At 38.2% G+C, this 17,019-nt stretch overlaps 1 protein-coding gene across 1 annotated transcript; it reads right to left on the reverse strand.

Moving 5' to 3' along the window:
- Positions 1-2,406: 2,406 nt before the first annotated feature.
- On the reverse strand, positions 2,407-17,016 carry ZCRB1 (zinc finger CCHC-type and RNA binding motif containing 1). The gene is made up of 8 exons (XM_003252287.2): positions 16,810-17,016; positions 14,342-14,427; positions 12,724-12,752; positions 8,089-8,200; positions 7,648-7,755; positions 4,180-4,292; positions 3,996-4,071; positions 2,407-3,509 (listed from the first exon to the last, which is right to left on the reverse strand). The coding sequence occupies exons 2-8, from the start codon at positions 14,423-14,425 to the stop codon at positions 3,378-3,380; spliced, it is 654 nt and encodes a 217-aa protein (XP_003252335.1). The 5' UTR covers positions 14,426-14,427; positions 16,810-17,016; the 3' UTR covers positions 2,407-3,377.
- Positions 17,017-17,019: the final 3 nt, after the last annotated feature.

The following is a 17,019-nucleotide window of genomic DNA, read 5'->3' on the forward strand; positions in this document are numbered from 1 at the left end:
CTCGAACTCCTGAGCTCAGGCAGTCTGCCCACCTCAGGCTCCCAAACTGCTAGGATTACAGGCATGAGCCACTGCGCCCAGCCCATTTTACCCATTTTTATGTGTACAACTTAGTGCCATTAGGTACATTCATAGTATTGAGCAACCGTCACCACTAGCCATTTCCAGAACTTTTCATCAACTGAAACAGAAACTGTATGCATTAAATAACTACCCCCTATTTCTACCTCCCTTCAGACCCTGGTAACCTCTATTTTCTGTCTCTATGAATTTCATGTTGCCTATTCCAGGTGCCTCATGTAAGTGGTATCATACAATATTTGTCTTTCTGTGTTGCTTTAACTTTCTTAGTTTTCATGTAACTCAGGTTAAGTAAATTGCCTACGATCAGCAGCTTTAAGTGGCAATATGGCCATAGGAACCTAAGTGTATCTGTCAAAAAAAGAGCACACTCTTAACCACTCTGCATTGCTACTTTAGCAGTGAGCATTTCCCCCTTCCAAATGCAGATATGTATCCATATATAGCAAGTGTTTTACACTTGACATTATATCTGGAATGTTTTCTCATAAAATTAAAAATTCTTTGAAGCATTTTAATGCTTCCTAATAATCTATTATTGCGAATGCATCATGCTTTAGTTTGCTGTTGACAATTCTTTTTCTTTTTTTCTTTTTTTGAGACAGTCTCACTCTGTCATCCAGGGCTGGAGTGCAGTGGTGCGATCTGGGCTCACTGCAGCCTCTGCCTCCCTGGTTCCAGCGATTCTTGTGCCTCAGTCTCCTGAGTAGCTGGAATTACAGGCGTGTGTCACCATGGCTGGCTAATTTTTGCATTTTTAGTACAGATGGGGTTTCACCATGTTGGCCAGGCTGGTCTCGAACTCCTGGCCTCAAGTGATCCACCTGCCCTGGCCTCCCAAAGTGCTGGGATTACAGATGTGAGCCACCGTGCCCAGCCGACAATTATTTCTTTTGAATTTTAAATAATATATGTTTGTACATAAATACCTGCATTTCTGATTAGAACCCTGGGATAAAATAGAATGTAATTTCTAGTTCAAAAAATAGAACATACTTGGCCGGGAGTGGTGGCTCACGCTTGTAATCCCAGCACTTTGGGAGGCTGAGGCGGGCGGATCACGAGGTCAGGAGATCGAGACCACGGTGAAACCCCGTCTCTACTAAAAAAAAAAACAAAAAAATTGGCCGGGCATGGTGGCGGGCGCCTGTAGTCCCAGCTACTCGGAGAGGCTGAGGCAGGAGAATGGCGTGAACCCGGCAGGCAGAGCTTGCAGTGAGCCGAGATCGTGCCACTGCACTCCAGCCTGGGTGACAGAGCGAGACTCCGTCTCAAAAAAAAAAAAAAAAAAAAAAAAAATAGAACATACTTAACATTTGATATTGTTAAATTACCCTTCAGAATTGATCCAGGGCACATATATAATACCACAAGTGCTTTTAATGTCATCCTCACCAACACTGAAGTGTTTTTTTCCTAATTAGGTAAAAATTGATGTATCACTGGTTGTAACAGATTTCCTTAATAAGTAATGATAAACTTTTCTTTTTATTTTTTTTTAAGACAGAATCATGCTGTTTCCCAGGCTGTCCCGCCTCAGCCTCCCGAGTAGCTAGCACAACAGGTGCGAGTGGCTAATGTTATTTTTTGTAAAGACAGTCTCCTTATGTTCCCCAGGCTGGGCTCAAACTCCTGGCCTCGAACACTTCTCCTGTCTTGGCCTCCCAATGTATTGGGATTACAGGTATGAGCCACTGCACCTGGCCTATTTTATCTTCTAAGTATTCTATTTGTCACTAATTTATTTCCTACTAGAGTCTGTTTTCAGGTATTCATAGAAACTTTTATATATTTGTGGCAAATCTTTCCCCAATTTTTTTATTTGCTTTAAAACTGTAGGCCGGGCACGGTGGTTCATGCCTGTAATCCCAGCACTTTGGGAGGCCGAGGCGGGCCTGGATCACAAGGTCAGGAGTTTGAGACTAGCCTGACCAACATGGTGAAACCCCCAACTCTACTAAAAAAATACAAAAATTAGCTGGGTGTGGTGGCATGTGCCTGTTATCCCAGTTACTTAGGAGGCTGAGGCAGGAAAATGGTCTGAACCAGGGAGGTGGAGGTTGCAATGAGCTGAGATCGCACCACTGTACTCCAGCCTGGGCGACAGAGTGAGACTTCATTTCAAAAATAAATAAATAAAAAAAATTAAAAAAAAATAACAACCAAAACTGTTGTGGTATTTGACTAATGGCCAAACAGATGGTTGAGTACTGCATTCAATCATTCTGTCTGTCTTGTTGCAATCTGGAAGATTCTTTGCTGGTGGGTGGTTAACACTTTGTAGTTTTCAAAGTGGAAACAAAAATAAAGCTTTTATAATGAACTTTTCAAATATCTTTTTAATATATTTTTTCTCGGGATGACTAATAATATTACTATAATAGTATTAACTTATTTTTATTGCTTTTACTAGTTCAAAAATAAATGGGCATTCTTACAAAGTTAAACAATATAGAAATATACAAAGTAGAAAATTAAAGGCTCTCTAATCCCATTCCCATATAACCACCTGCAGACAGAATGGGAAGATTTAGTCATAAATACAAAGACAATACATGGAAAAAAATAGACAATTATTAACTCTAGGAAAAACGTAATCATGGCATACTCCTTGGCTCAGAAGTGAAAAGCGTTTACTTGGTTATTAAAAAAAATATGTATGGATTCCCCCAAATTTTTAACACAGCCACATTGGGAAGATTGAGGAAGGTAGGAGAAGTATAAGAGATTGAGTAATTCTCCTTTATCCTTTTATTAAGTGACTGAAATATATGTACTTTATTTAGCAACATGTGTGCACATGTGAGTAGTTTCTTCTAGGGAATGGAATTTGGTGCTATGGGTAGGGCAGACAAATAACACCTGTGTTTGATTTTAAGCCTTCTAGAGCTATGTTACTTTATATTTTATAGGTATTTACAATTTATTTTATAGGTATTTACAATTTATCCAGATTAGGATAAAGCTACAAGAAATATGATGACAAAACACCCATATTTAAAGACAAAATTCTCTTGAAAAGTTTATTAACATAAGTAACAATAAATCAATCAACTTTTCGGTTTCAGGAAGTTTGTTTTAAGGATTAATTTTAGAAGTCCTCATGTAAACAAATCAGGCATGAATAAAGCCCTTATAATGATCTTTTCAAATAAATTTTTAAAATATCTTTTTTCTTGGGATGACAATAATAGTATTAACATGATAGTATTAACTTTTCTTATTTTTATTAAAATTAGCTCTTCAAGATTGTTACTAACAAATCTTGATTTTTATTACTGTGCTAGGGCAAGATTTTAATCACTAAGTTCTTCCTCATCACTGAAATATGTGCTTTTCTTTATCCTTGGGCGTCTTGAATCATCTGATGTTGAGGGGCCTCCTGAACTGGGTTTCCATTTTTTTTGCTCTTCTTCAATTTTGGCTTGCTGTGATTCAAAAAACAAAACCAATAACCTGTTTAATATTATTTATGGTTCATTAATTCAAAACATGGCAAAAACATACCACAAATGCCATTACTTCCCACCCTCCCAGTCCATGCGGACAGTAAGATCTGCTCCCTTCCCCTGAGTTCTGTCTCATCTCAAAACCTTACACAAAATTATCTTAGGCAAGTTCTAAAAAAAATCTTTTCTGTTGGGCTATATTCACTTTGAGCAAATGGTTCTGCTCATTTCTTTAATGAAAAAAGATTAAGATAGTAAGTGTTGTGGGGCCCTTAAAATCTAGGAAGAACCAATGGGAACTTTTCATTCACACTGGCTAAGTACCTCAGAGAAACAGCTTGTCTCCTAAGGCTTAGGAGGTTAGGGGGAAAAACAGAGGTTGCCATGAGGTGATCAATGAAGCAAGCAAGGACTATAAACCAAGTCAACTATTGTATGATGCCTTTTAAAAGAACAATTTAATACCTGGAATGCTATGGCCTGACTGAGGCTGTCAAGAGCAGGATCCTCCCCTTCATCTTCACTTTCTTCTACTTCCTCACTTAAATAAAGAAAAATAAATTGGAATGTAACCAACCAATAGTCAAAAGCAACTAACCAAAAGACAAAAGCAACATGATAATGTATTTAGTAAGAATAATATACATACATTTCTTCTTCTGGTTCAGGAGCTTTCTTTTTTTTCTTTTTTTCTTTCTTCTTTGGAGGCTCACGTTCTCCAAGCATATTTTTCGGACAGGCATAACTTAAGTGTCCACTTTCCTTTTGTTTCCGATTAAAAAGGAAAGGAAAAATACCATATTTGTTGTTATTTATAAAAACTTGCCTGGTACCTTACTACTAAAAATTTTTCAAATTAAAAAAGGACTATTCCCATACTGAGACTATACAGAAGACATTAATGATAAAACTCAGTACTTTAATATTTAGAAGGTGATATTATAACTCTCAGTTATTTTAACATTTAGGACTATTTAGTAGTTTTACTAAGAGTAGAAGTAGTAGTCTTCTTTCAAATATTTAAATCTCAAAATTCAAGATATAAAACAGCTCGGTCGGGCGCAGTGGCTCACGCCTGTAATCCTAGCACTTTGGGAAGCCAAGGTGGGTGGATCACCTGAGGTCTGGTGTTCGAGACCAGACTAGCCAAAATGGTGAAATCCCATCTCTACTAAGAAAAAAAAAAAAAAAAAAAAAAAAAATAGGTGGGTGTAGTGGCACACACCTGTAGTCCCAGCTACTCAGGAGGCTGAGGTAGGAGAATTCCTTAAACCCAGAAGATGGAGGTTGCAGTGAGCTGAGATCGTGCTGTTGCACTCCAGCCTGGGTGACAGGAGCAAAACTCCGTCTCAAAAAAAAAAAAAAAAATTCTAAATTTAAATGGATCATTTACCCTAAATGTAAACATCTTAAGTTATTGATAAAACGAGGATAAAACTATTCCTGTTAATTTCCAAGATGTTGCTTAATACTCTGTTGGGCTGGGCATGGTGGCTCAAGCCTGTAATCCCAGCACTTTGGGAGGCTGAGGCAGGTGGAACTCACCTTAGGAAGTGAGTTCAAGACCAGCCTGGCCAACATGGTGAAACCCTGTCTCTACTAAATATACAAAAATTAGCTGGGCGTGGTGGTACATGCCCGTAATCCCAGCTACTCAGGAGACTGAGGCACAAGAATTGATCGAACTCAGGAGGCAGAGACTGCAGTGAGCTGAGATTGTCCACTGCACTCCAGCCTAGGCAACAGAGCAAGACCCTGTCTCAAAAAACAAATGGAAAATTTCTTCCTCACTTTTCCTATGAATTACTTTCGTTTTTTCCCTTTCATATCCTGACTACACTTGCACTATCCAATTACGGTAGCCACTAGCCAGCCAATGTGGCTACTGAGAACTTGTCTGAATTGATATGTACTGTAAAGGTAAAATACACATTGGATTTCTGAAGACTTAGTAACATACGTGACTTGCATTATATTCTCATTTGACAACGCTGGACTAGGCTATTATTCCTACTTAGCTAGAACATTGACTTGTAAAACATAAGAGCTCAACTATAATCTGGACATCAGCTCACTACAATTCCATTTAAGAGGTTATGTCAGGGTAGGGTGTGGGGACTGAGCCAAGGTTAGCACAATAGAAGGGAACAATAATCATGCTTTTCCAGTATATCTGACAGAGCAGACAGACTGTGCACTTTGTATACCTAGGACATGGCCCAACTTAAAGAGGTTACTGTTAATGAACCGCTGAGAAAATAGAGAAGCATATCTGAAACTGTGTTTTGGAATAATATTATAGCAAAAAAATTAACATATCCCATACTAAAAAAGGATTTAATGAAATAACTTGAGAAAAACCAGGCTAGGTAAATATAAAAGTTTTTTTTGGAGGGAGGGAAATTAAATATAAAAATGTAACAACTCTATGGATCCATAAACCAAAGGAACCGATTAACAGATTCATCTAGGATTTCTCAGATAATTTAATATTTACTGTGAATATGAAGATATATACTAATCTGAATATAACTACCTTCCCTCCCTCCCTTCCTTTCTTTCTTTTACAAAACTCAGAACTTTGGAAAAGTTTCTAAAGTGTTTACTTAAGAGGTTTTAGAATCATAGGAATTGACAGAATCAGTATGTATCCAAGAGACTGCATGCTCACTCTTTCTATTCATCCATCGATCCATCAGCCTGTTTATTTAGTTATCTTTTTTGTCGGGGGTATGGGGAGTGACAGTGGGGTAGAGGACCTCAAGCCATTTCCTTGCATCTTCCATGTGATTTTGTAGCCAGGACGGTATCTTTCAGTGACTCTCTCCCCACCTCCATTACTACCTCTAGACTCTGTTTTTTAAGTATTTTATTTTATATTTATTTTTATTTTTGAGACAGAGTCTCGCTCTATTGCCCAGGCTGGAGTGCAGTGGAGTGATCTCAGCTCTCTGCAACCTCCACCTCCTGGGTTCAAGTGATTCTCCTGCCTCAGCCTCCCAAGTAGCTGGGATTACAGGCACCTGCCACCATGCCTGGCTAATTTTTTTTGTATTTTTAGTAGAAACTGGGTTTCACTATCTTGGTCAGCCTGCTTCCGAACTCCAGATCTCAAGTGATCCGCCCACCTCAGCTTCCCAAAGTGCTAGGATTACAGGCGTGAGCCACCGTGCCTGGCCTGTTTCTTAAGTATTTTTATGGTCATTTTACAAACTTACACCCGTGAGAACCAGACTAAAATTCTCTTGGTACCAATACAGACCTTATACAAAATTTTTCTATGGCTGTCTCTCTCTCTTTATCACCAAAACTTTAAATGGATAATGACAGATCATGAAGGAACCAAAGAAGAAAATGTGGGGATAGTTCAGTTACAAAACACTAGCAATACTAATAGGAAAAAATAAAAAACTTCAAAACACAATATCCCATAGACGATAAGTTCACATGATAATGTTGCTATTGAACTGTGACACTTAAAAACTATTAAAGAAACAGGCAATATCCTATTAACAAAAATTTATGAGTTACGAAAATCTTGCAAGACAGTGACATAAGTAATCAGTCTAATACTTTTAAAACTAGTGATTTTCAAAGATTTAGGAACTAGAGAAAATACCACTTTGTATTACCCAACTCAGGTTATCTTTATACATTGCATTTCAATTGAATTTACTTTGATGAGTTTAGAGACCCTAACAACTAGGCCAGACACAGTGGCTAACACCTGTAACTCTAGCACTTTGGGAGGCTGAGGTGGGAGGACTGCTTGAGCCCAGGAGTTTGAGATTGGCCTGGGCAACATAGGAAGACCCTGTCTCTACCAAAAAATTAAAAAATTAAGCAGGGTGTGATGGTGCATGCCTGTGGTCCCAGCTACTCGGACACTGGTGGGAGGATGACTTGGGCCCGGGAGGTGGAGGCTGCAGTGAGTTGTGACTGCCTCACTGCACTGGGTGACAGAGGAAAACCCTATCTCAAAAAAATAAATATTAAAAAATAAAGCATTTTCATAATCTGGTTTAGCCGTCAGAAGTTTCGGTGAGCAAAAATAAAAGACTGATGTGAAAAGTATCTTAAACTATGGAAAGTTCCATTAAGTTTTAGGTTTACTTACCCCACATTCATAACACTTAGATTTATCAAAGTAGTTTCGCCTTCGGATGAACTCAGCTGCTCTTCCATTGTCAATAGCAATGCTTGCTTTTATCACTCTACCAAATAACTAAACAAGAGAAAAATGTAGAATGTATTTCACTGAAACCTAAAATTAATTATTTAATCAATTTTCTCAAATCTTCAGTTCCAGTTTATTTTGGATTTTTTAGCAATTGTCGCTTAGGTGTGATAAATTCTATTCTGTAGTATTCTTATTCCTGAGATTCCACCAATGTTTTGAGAACCCAGTAGTTTGACCTCTTTTCTTTCTATAAGTTAGATATCTTAAGAATCTACTGAAATCTGCTAGACCTGATGATCCACTATATCCCCATATTTTTGGCCTGGATGAGAATAAAGACTTTGGGGCTAAAAACCTTGATGGAGATGAATAGCTTACCTGTTTGTTGTTTATTGCCCTGGTACAGTTTTGTGCAGAGTCTTTATCCAAAAATAAAATAAATGCAACCCCTTTACTCTTCCTGGTATCTTTATCTTTCATTATGGTAACCCTTAAAGCATAAACAAAGGGTTAAAAATGAGGCAGCAATAAATAAAACAGATATTAATACTTGCAAAATTCATTTTAAAAAGGGCTAAAAATTTATAAGATAAATTAATACATTTGAAAAATCAGCTATCTCTTCAAAGTCAAGGGATATCAAGAATGGAAATGGGAAAGGGTGATACTGATTTAACAGAAGTGAGCACAGCTATGATTAGGAGTTAATCAGAGATTGAAGGGTGAAGTAAAGAGATTACAGAGACAATGAAATCTTAAAGAGTAACCACAATCCCTCTTCCATGCTAACTCCCTCACCTTGCAAAACAAAACAAAATAAAGGTATACTTTACACAAAAAGTAAAATTATTTACTTATTTTTCTAAGTGTTAGAATCAAAGTATATTCTTAATATTCTTTTAAAGAATCTTCAGAAAAATAAGAAAGAAAAAAACCTCCAGAGCTGGGTGTGGTGGTGCGCACCTGTAGTTCCAGCTACTTGGGAGGCGGAGGCAGGAGGATGCTTGAGCATAGGAGTTTGAGAACAGCCTGGGCAACACAGTGAGACCCCGATCTTTAGGGAAAAAGAATCTCCAGTTCTGTGGTTTTTAGCCATACCACCCACCAGGGTGTACCTGAGTGTCAAAGAGAGTTATGAGAGCACAGAGCCTGCTCTTTCTCCTGCCCCATCCACATCCCTAGTCATGGAGGCCCTTGCCCACCCTATGTCATTTAACATAGCTTAAAAACAATGTTCAACAGGGCTCTTTAGAGAAATAGTGGATTCCAAGGCTAGAGCAGGGCAGGTACAAGAGGAGCTTGGAACATCTTATGCCAGAAAGTAAGAGAGTGCAAGAGTGAGTGAGTGAGAGAGAGGGAGGGAGGAATGAATGAATGAATGAATGAATGATGGGGTCAAGAATACAGCAGCCAGCTGGAAGGAGCTCCCACTGGCCAAATCAAGGACAATTTGAGCATCAAAATAATTCACTTCAGTAATAAATTATAAGCCACAGAGAAGATAGGAATTTATAATTCTTACTGATAATAGACCAATAAATAAGTGGAGGAGATGGGAGGGAAGGCTCTTGCTTACAGCAGAATGCCAAGGGATGACTGGTGAATGTAGAGGGAATGCTGGAGTTGGAAAAATCACAAATTTGACAGAAATATTGAATAAGGTAGTTGCTTTATGTTTTGGATTTTTTTGTAATGTTTGTGAAAGTTATAAATCTTTTTTTTTTTTAAAGTACTATTTCAAAAGAAGTATTGGCTTTCTATATCATCCTCAATTAATGATCTCTCATCTGTTGCCTCTTTGATTCCACTGCTTTTTTCTTGTCCATAGGGGCATTACTGTTTTAATAGTCTATTCTTACTGGTTCCTTTATGATAATTTTTTCTCTTATAATTTTCTCATATCCTTAAGTAGTCTTCTACTTAAGGAATAAATAAAATCACACCATTCCTTTGTTCAAAAATCTTTGGTTCTGTAAGTTGCCTATTCTTTGTCCCACAGTCAGTATCCTTGATGATTTGGCTCCCATCTCCTTCATCTTTCACTGTTCCTTCTTCCCACGCACACACTATGAAGTCTACCCAAAAGAAACCACTCAATGCTCCAGTAGCATGGCCTGTATTTCCCCAAATTTGTGCCTTTGTTCATACAGCTTCTATCTTCTTTCACCTCTGAATCACTGCCCATTAAAATTTTCCTCATTCTTTCGGGGTTCAGGTCAATGTGTCAGTTTCTAACAGCTTCAACTGGATATAATTTCTCCTCTGTTATGCTAGTCTCTGCTGAATTGTGTTATTCATAAACAATGCCTCATCTCATCTATTTTAATGTAAACTCCTTTAAGGCTGTCTCTGTAATCCATATGTACCCAGCTCAATATGTTGATTGATACATATAACTTTATATTCAATGGGAAAGACAGACCAAAAAAATGGGAAAAGTAGTTTTTTCTAAAAGAGTACATTGTATGTGTTCATTCATTCGGTCACTCAGTCACTCTGTTAGCCTCAAGCCCATGTGCTAAGCACTAACAGAAGTTTTTACCCTCAGGAGAGAGCTTACAGTTTGGTGGTGGAGACAGACCAACAAACCAACTATCATACAATACTTTGATAGAGATACCTTCTGTGGTAACAGAAAAAAAAAATTACACCAGAGATTTAAAAGGACAAATCTACTGTGACTCCCATGTTTCTGGCAAGGGAAAAGAGGTAGATAATAGCACCATTTCCTAATACAAGGTATATGATGTACTTATTTAAGCCCATAATATGAAGCATACACTATTTTGGAAAACCTGAATGTCATCCATAACACCTCCTTCTTGTTCACAAAGTCCTTATATACAAAGTAAGCATATTACTAAATAGTACCCACTTTGCTTCCTATACACATCACCAAGTATTACCCATTTTATTTTATAATGATCTCTGAAGTCTGACCACCTCTCAAATCTGACCAGTCTCTATATCTCCACCTGTACTATTTTAGTACACATTTCTCCCCTGGGCTACAGTTTTAGATTCAGACTGGTCTCACTGCATTTGCTTTTTTCTTTTTTTTGCGATGGAGTCTTGCTCTGCCCAGGCTGCAGTGCAGTGGCGTGATCTTGGTTCACTGCAACCTCCACCTCCATCCGCCTCCTGGGTCCAAGTGATTCTCATGCCTCGCCTCCCAAGTAGCTGGGATTACAGGTGTGTACCACCATGGCCGGCTACTTTTTGTATTTTTTGTAGAGATGGGGTTTCGCCATGTTGGCCAGGCTGGTCTTGAACTCGTGACCTTTCGAGTGATCCTCCCACATCGGCTTCCCAAAGTGCTGGGATTACAGGTGTGAGCCACTGCACCCAGCTGCATTTGCTTTTGTTCCCCTCCAATCTAATTACTACATTAAGCCAGAATAAACTTTAAAAAATTTAAATCATGTCACCCCTCACTTAAAATTCTTAAATGATTCCTGATATTCTTAGAATGAAAACCAAATACCTTTGTAACCTGACCAAGAAGATGAGGAACCTGCTTCCATCTCTGGAGCCATCTTGTGCTTTCTCCCCCGTACTCACTCATCTCCAGTCACATTGGCCTTCTTTCTATTTCTTGATCTCACTTTATTTTCTCTTGCCACAGGGCCTTTGCACAAGCTATTCCCTCTACCTGAAATATTCCTCCCTTATTTTTGCCTACTTAACTCTTACTCATCCTTTAGGTTTCCACTCAAAAAATACTGACCTAGGTAAGCTTTCCCTGGCTCTCTAGACTAGATAAAGTTTTCCCTGTTTCTAGGTGCTTGTAACTCTTGTGTCTTTAACTCCATTGCAGTTTCATGGTTTAGGACTATATATTTATATGGAGATCCATTCAGAGATTCTGACAAAGCGGAAAAAAAAAAAAAGGCAAAAGGGAGTGGGCTCTGAAATCTCACTGTTGGATTCAAATATTTTCTCCACTACTAGCTAGCAAGATGACCTTAGGTTTACTGTGTGCTTCAGTTTCATCATTTATAATACTGAGATGATAATAGTACCTACCTTAAAAGGTAGTTGTGAGAATTAAATAATACACATAAAGAGATTAGAACAATGCCTGGCATATATATGTGCTCATTTAAGTATTACATACCATCATCATTACCAGTGTTTGGACTGATGACGATGACTTTTTAAAATCTAAATACCCAAAAATTTACACAGAAGCATTTTTGATAATGATTTTTTAATAGCAAAGTAATTGTAAAAGAAGTTAGTAATTTTAAGATGCAAACGAGCTTCAACTGTTTAATATCCATTTATGGAACACTAGAAGAAATTAGCCAAGATAAATATGCTCGAAATTCTTGGGATTTTAAATTTATATCAGAATCTATATTGGTTGTAAGAAAGTTAGGATGACAGTATCCTTTTACTTTTTTGCCCCATAATATAGTTGCTTGATTTAAAACAGTGAAATACGAGAAGTTCAAGTTCTTTTTATTGTTCCTAACCCTCAGCCCTGTTATCATCCATTACCATTTTTGCATGTTTCTAGTCTTTCCAATGATCTCCAAGCTTTCTCTGAAGGAAGATATGTTTTCTATGTATCAGTCTCATAGCATCTTGCAAGTTGGATGCACTGAAATATTTGGTTTTACACTATTTATTTAAAAAAAAACCCACGTACTTATTTGAAAGTAGGTTACTTATAGTACACTTGGTAACACACTTCCTAGTAACCAAAATATTTGTTTACCATTAGCTATGAGGATGTATCTTTACAGCACATGGAAAGACATTTATGATATGTCAAATTAAAAAAGAAAATAAAATTGTATGTATGGAATACAGTCTTTAAGAAAAATTGTCTACATGTTTATGTACATGGAAAACCAACTAAAATTGTCATAAAAATGTTAATAGTATTATTTTCTTTATTATATCAAGCATGTTTTATTTTTAAAAATCTACTGTCATTAAAAAAATGGAGAAGCAAATTCAGATAAACTTTTAAATGAAGTTACAAAATTTAATGTGAATACTTACTTTACAACTTTGCCATACTTGGAAAATATCTGAAACAAAAGACCACATATTTACAATTTATTTTAAAATCCATAAAACATCAAATTTTTAGGTTGCAGACATTGACCAAATTCTTTGTTATAGTTTAGGAACAATTTTAGCCTTCAGTCTATAAGGCAGGCCCCAGAAAAAAAATTTTTTTGGTTATTAGAATAATATTCTTACTGTTGTTGGAGTAACATGTATCTGCCTCAGTTTCTAAATTTGACAATGGAGTAAATACAGAGAAAAAAACTCACTCTACACATGTAGTAGATCTAAGGCATACACACTGGACAGCTGCTGTGTTCCTGAGGTATACTCATGGCAACTATCAACTCCATCATAGTGCCAGCTACACCTATGCTTCAAATGTCAATGTTATGGAGTAGCACTTTTCCAATTCTACCCTCACCTCTACCTTGTTATTCCTATTAAGCAATCCCTGTTTGAGAACACAGATTCTTAGACTGCTTTATTTAAAAAACAAAACAAAACCTCATAAAATAAGCTTTTATAATGAAAAATCCATTTCTATCAGTCTTCTTCCTCTGCCCACCATTAACATGCTGGTGGAACTTTATACTTGGCTCTCTCTTCTGTTACTTTTACTTTATCCTATGCAATCTCATTTATTTCTGGAGTTCCAGCTCATTACCCATATACTAAGAGTTCCTATTATATAAAAAGTCTTTTAGAATGTGTTAGTATATGCAACAAATAATAATGAATTTTTTCGTTCTATGATTAAGCTGTATAATGCTGGAATGTAAAATAACTGGATTGCAGTGTTAGCAACACTGGGTTCTGAAGGCCAGTACAGTTTTCTATATAATACTTACTAATAGCCTCTTGTTTCACTCAGAGTGAATGCCAGAGTCCTTACCATGATGTAAATAGGTCCTATAAGGCACCTCGAGTGGGCTTACCTAAGATTACCCCTCTTTTCCTGAAATGCTTGTCCTCTAGAATTTGCACAGGTGCCTCTTACTCGTTTCAGGTCTTTATTCAAAAGTCACTTTCTCAATAATGGCATTTCTGACTGCCCTATGTAAAATTTCACCACCATTCCCAACTTAACATTCAATAGCCCACCTTTCCTGTTTTATTTTTTCTCCTTAGTGCCTAACATCTTAGCATCTCCTTAGTATCTAACACATAATTTGACTTAAGTGTTCAATAAACACAGCTTCTTTTTTTTTCTTTTTCTTTTTTTTTGAGACAGGGTCTCATTCTGTCACCCAGGCTGGAGTGCAGTGGTGTGACCTTGGCTCACTGTCGCCTCGACCTCCTAGGCTCAAGTAATCTTCCAACCTCAGTCTCCCAGGTAGCTTGTAGAGGCATGGTGGCACACACCTGTATTCCCAGCTACTCGGGAGGATGAGGTGGGAGGATCACCTGAGGGGGCGGGGAGGCTGCAGTGAGCCATGATAGTGCCACTGCACTACAGCCTCGAGCCTCAGTGACAGAATTAGACTGTCTCAAAAAAAAAAAAAAAAAAAAAAAAAAAAAGAAAAGAAAAAAAGAATTTGCCAGGGAGAACTATTTGCTTAAGGTTATCTGTATCTCAAATAGCAGTCACTCGATAAGATTTACTTACCCGGTACAAGTCATTGTTTGTCAGGGAAAAAGGCAAGTTGGATACATACACTGTGCTCTTACTTGGAGCCAATCCACCACTCATTTCTAAAAGTGAAAATAAACTTATCAGCAATCAATCTAAACCAGGATTCTTTTTTTTTTTTTTTGGGATGGAGTTTCGCTCCTGTTGCCCAGGCTGGGGTGCAATGGCACAATCTTGGCTCACTGCAACCTCTGCTTCCCAGGTTCAAGCAATTATCCTGCCTCAGCCTCCCGAGTAGCTGGGATTACAGGCATCCACCACCATGCCCGGCTAATTTTGTATTTTTAGTAGAGATGGTGTTTCGCCATGCTGGTCAGGCTGGTCTTGAACTCCTGACCTCAAGTGATCCACCTGCCTCAGCCTCCCAAAGTGCTGGGATTACAGGCATGAACCACCACACATGGCCTAAACCAGGTATTCTTAATTCCAAATAAAACCAATACATCAGACCAGTCTGGGTATTATTTGGAAAAAAACAAAAAACAAAGAACAAAAACCAATAAAGTATTAACAATCACCAATTTAATTATGCCAGATTTGTACACCTTCCTTACATTTTAGGAAGTTAGGAACAATGACTCCAGCAGGCTGAATTAAGGAATTCCTTTTTCCCAGTCACCACTTAAAAAAAATTCTTTTAAAAAGTCAGGAAACAACAGGTGCTGGAGAGGATGTGGAGAAATAGGAACACTTTTACACTGTTGGTAGGACTGTAAACTAGTTCAACCATTGTGGAAGTCAGTGTGGTGATTCCTCAGGGATCTAGAACTAGAAATACCATTTGACCCGGCCATCCCATTACTGGGTATATACCCAAAGGATTATAAATCATGCTGCTATAAAGACACATGCACACGTATGTTTATTGCGGCACTATTCACAATAGCAAAGACTTGGAACCAAGCCAAATGTCCAACAACGATAGACCAGATTAAGAAAATGTGGCACATATATGCCATGGAATACTATGCAGCCATAAAAAATGATGAGTTCATGTCCTTTATAGGGACATGGATAACTGGAAACCATCATTCTCAGCAAACTATCGCAAGGACAAAAAACCAAACACTGCACGTTCTCATTCATAGGTGGGAACTGAACAATGAGAACACATGGACACAGGAAGGGGAACATCACACTCCAGGGACTGTTTGGGGTGGGGGAAGGGGGGGAGGGACAGCAGTAGGAGATACACCTAATGCTAAATTACGAGTTAATGGATGCAGCACACCAACATGGCACATGTATACATATGTAACAAACCTGCACATTGTGCACATGTACCCTAAAACTTAAAGTATAATAATAATAAAATTTTTAAAAAATTTCTTTTTTGGTTCTTCTTCTTTCAAGTATTCTTTACACCAACACTTTCAGTGCCAGACTGTATGGGTATGGAGACAGGTTTTAAATAGATGAAGGAAAAACCCTGAGGCTACTCCTAACTTCCACTCAGACTATGAGCAAAAAAATGCTCTAATGAATATGCATTGTATATGTACAATACCTACACCTTGCTCACCCAGGTCAGAAAGAGCCTGGGGACTCCGACAGAACCTTAGCCACTGATTTTTGCTAATACACAGTCATGCTATGCTTAATGAAACAGAATGGTAAATATTTACGTAGCTAAACACAGAAAACGTACACTAAAAATATGGTACAATGTATTATACTCTCAGGAGACCACTGTGGTATATGTGGTTTGTTGTTAACCAAAAAGTTGTTATGCTGTGCATGCCTGTACTATGGCTGGGTATCTTTTTTGCTTGTCTTAATATTTTTTTCTCTGGAGTGGTGTGTTAAGAGGAAAATTTTCTTCTCCCCATTTAATATGATGTTAAGGAGGAAATTTAAGCTTTATGTATCGACAATATAAACTTCTTTCGAAACGCTAATTTTGCTTATTATTGCCAAATTATGAAATGATACATTATATAAATAGGCTTGGTGCCTTGAAGAGACAGACCTGTATGTATGTGTGTATACGTACATAAAGTTTACAAATGTAATCAGTAATTTTCACATCTTATCTTACAAACTCAGCAAATTACCGTGAAAATATCAAGCTCAACCAAATTCAAATTTCTGATTTAAAAAGAGCGTGTGGTGTGTATTTGAGATGGGAAGATGAACCATCACAAATGGAAAAATATTGACTCTATGGCATGCCAATTCGTGAAGGAATGAGAAAACTGCCTCATGTTTGGTGTTATGGGGGAATTATTCAGAAAACTTCAAGAACCCAACATAGATACGTCGCTTTTTAAAAGTTTCTCATTTGAAACTATGCGTTACACGTTCTGCTGAGAGCCGCGAAGGCAGGCAGAGGTTAAGGTCCTGGAATAAAAAGGGTGGCGGGAGAGAGGGGCAGAGCGTTTTGGCAGCCGAGTTTGGGCAGGAGGCCCCGCAGGAGAGAAGGCCGCAGCTGAAGAGGCGTTTACCTTCAGGTGGGTTGGGCCTGGGAGACCAGAAGAGTGCGAGCCCTCGGCTCAGCTGGGGCTCAACCCCGACTCTTCGTAGCCGCTCGCAGCGGCCTTGGCATCACGAGTCCTGGGAGGGGTCAGGCGCGGAGAGCAGATGGTAGCAGCCACAGTGCCTCTTCCCGGCTGTTTGAGATCCGGGCCCCGAAGGCGGGCCCAGATGCGAGCGCT

The sequence above is a fragment of the Nomascus leucogenys genome, chromosome 11 (assembly GCF_006542625.1).
Source record: "Nomascus leucogenys isolate Asia chromosome 11, Asia_NLE_v1, whole genome shotgun sequence".
NCBI lineage: Eukaryota > Metazoa > Chordata > Mammalia > Primates > Hylobatidae > Nomascus > Nomascus leucogenys.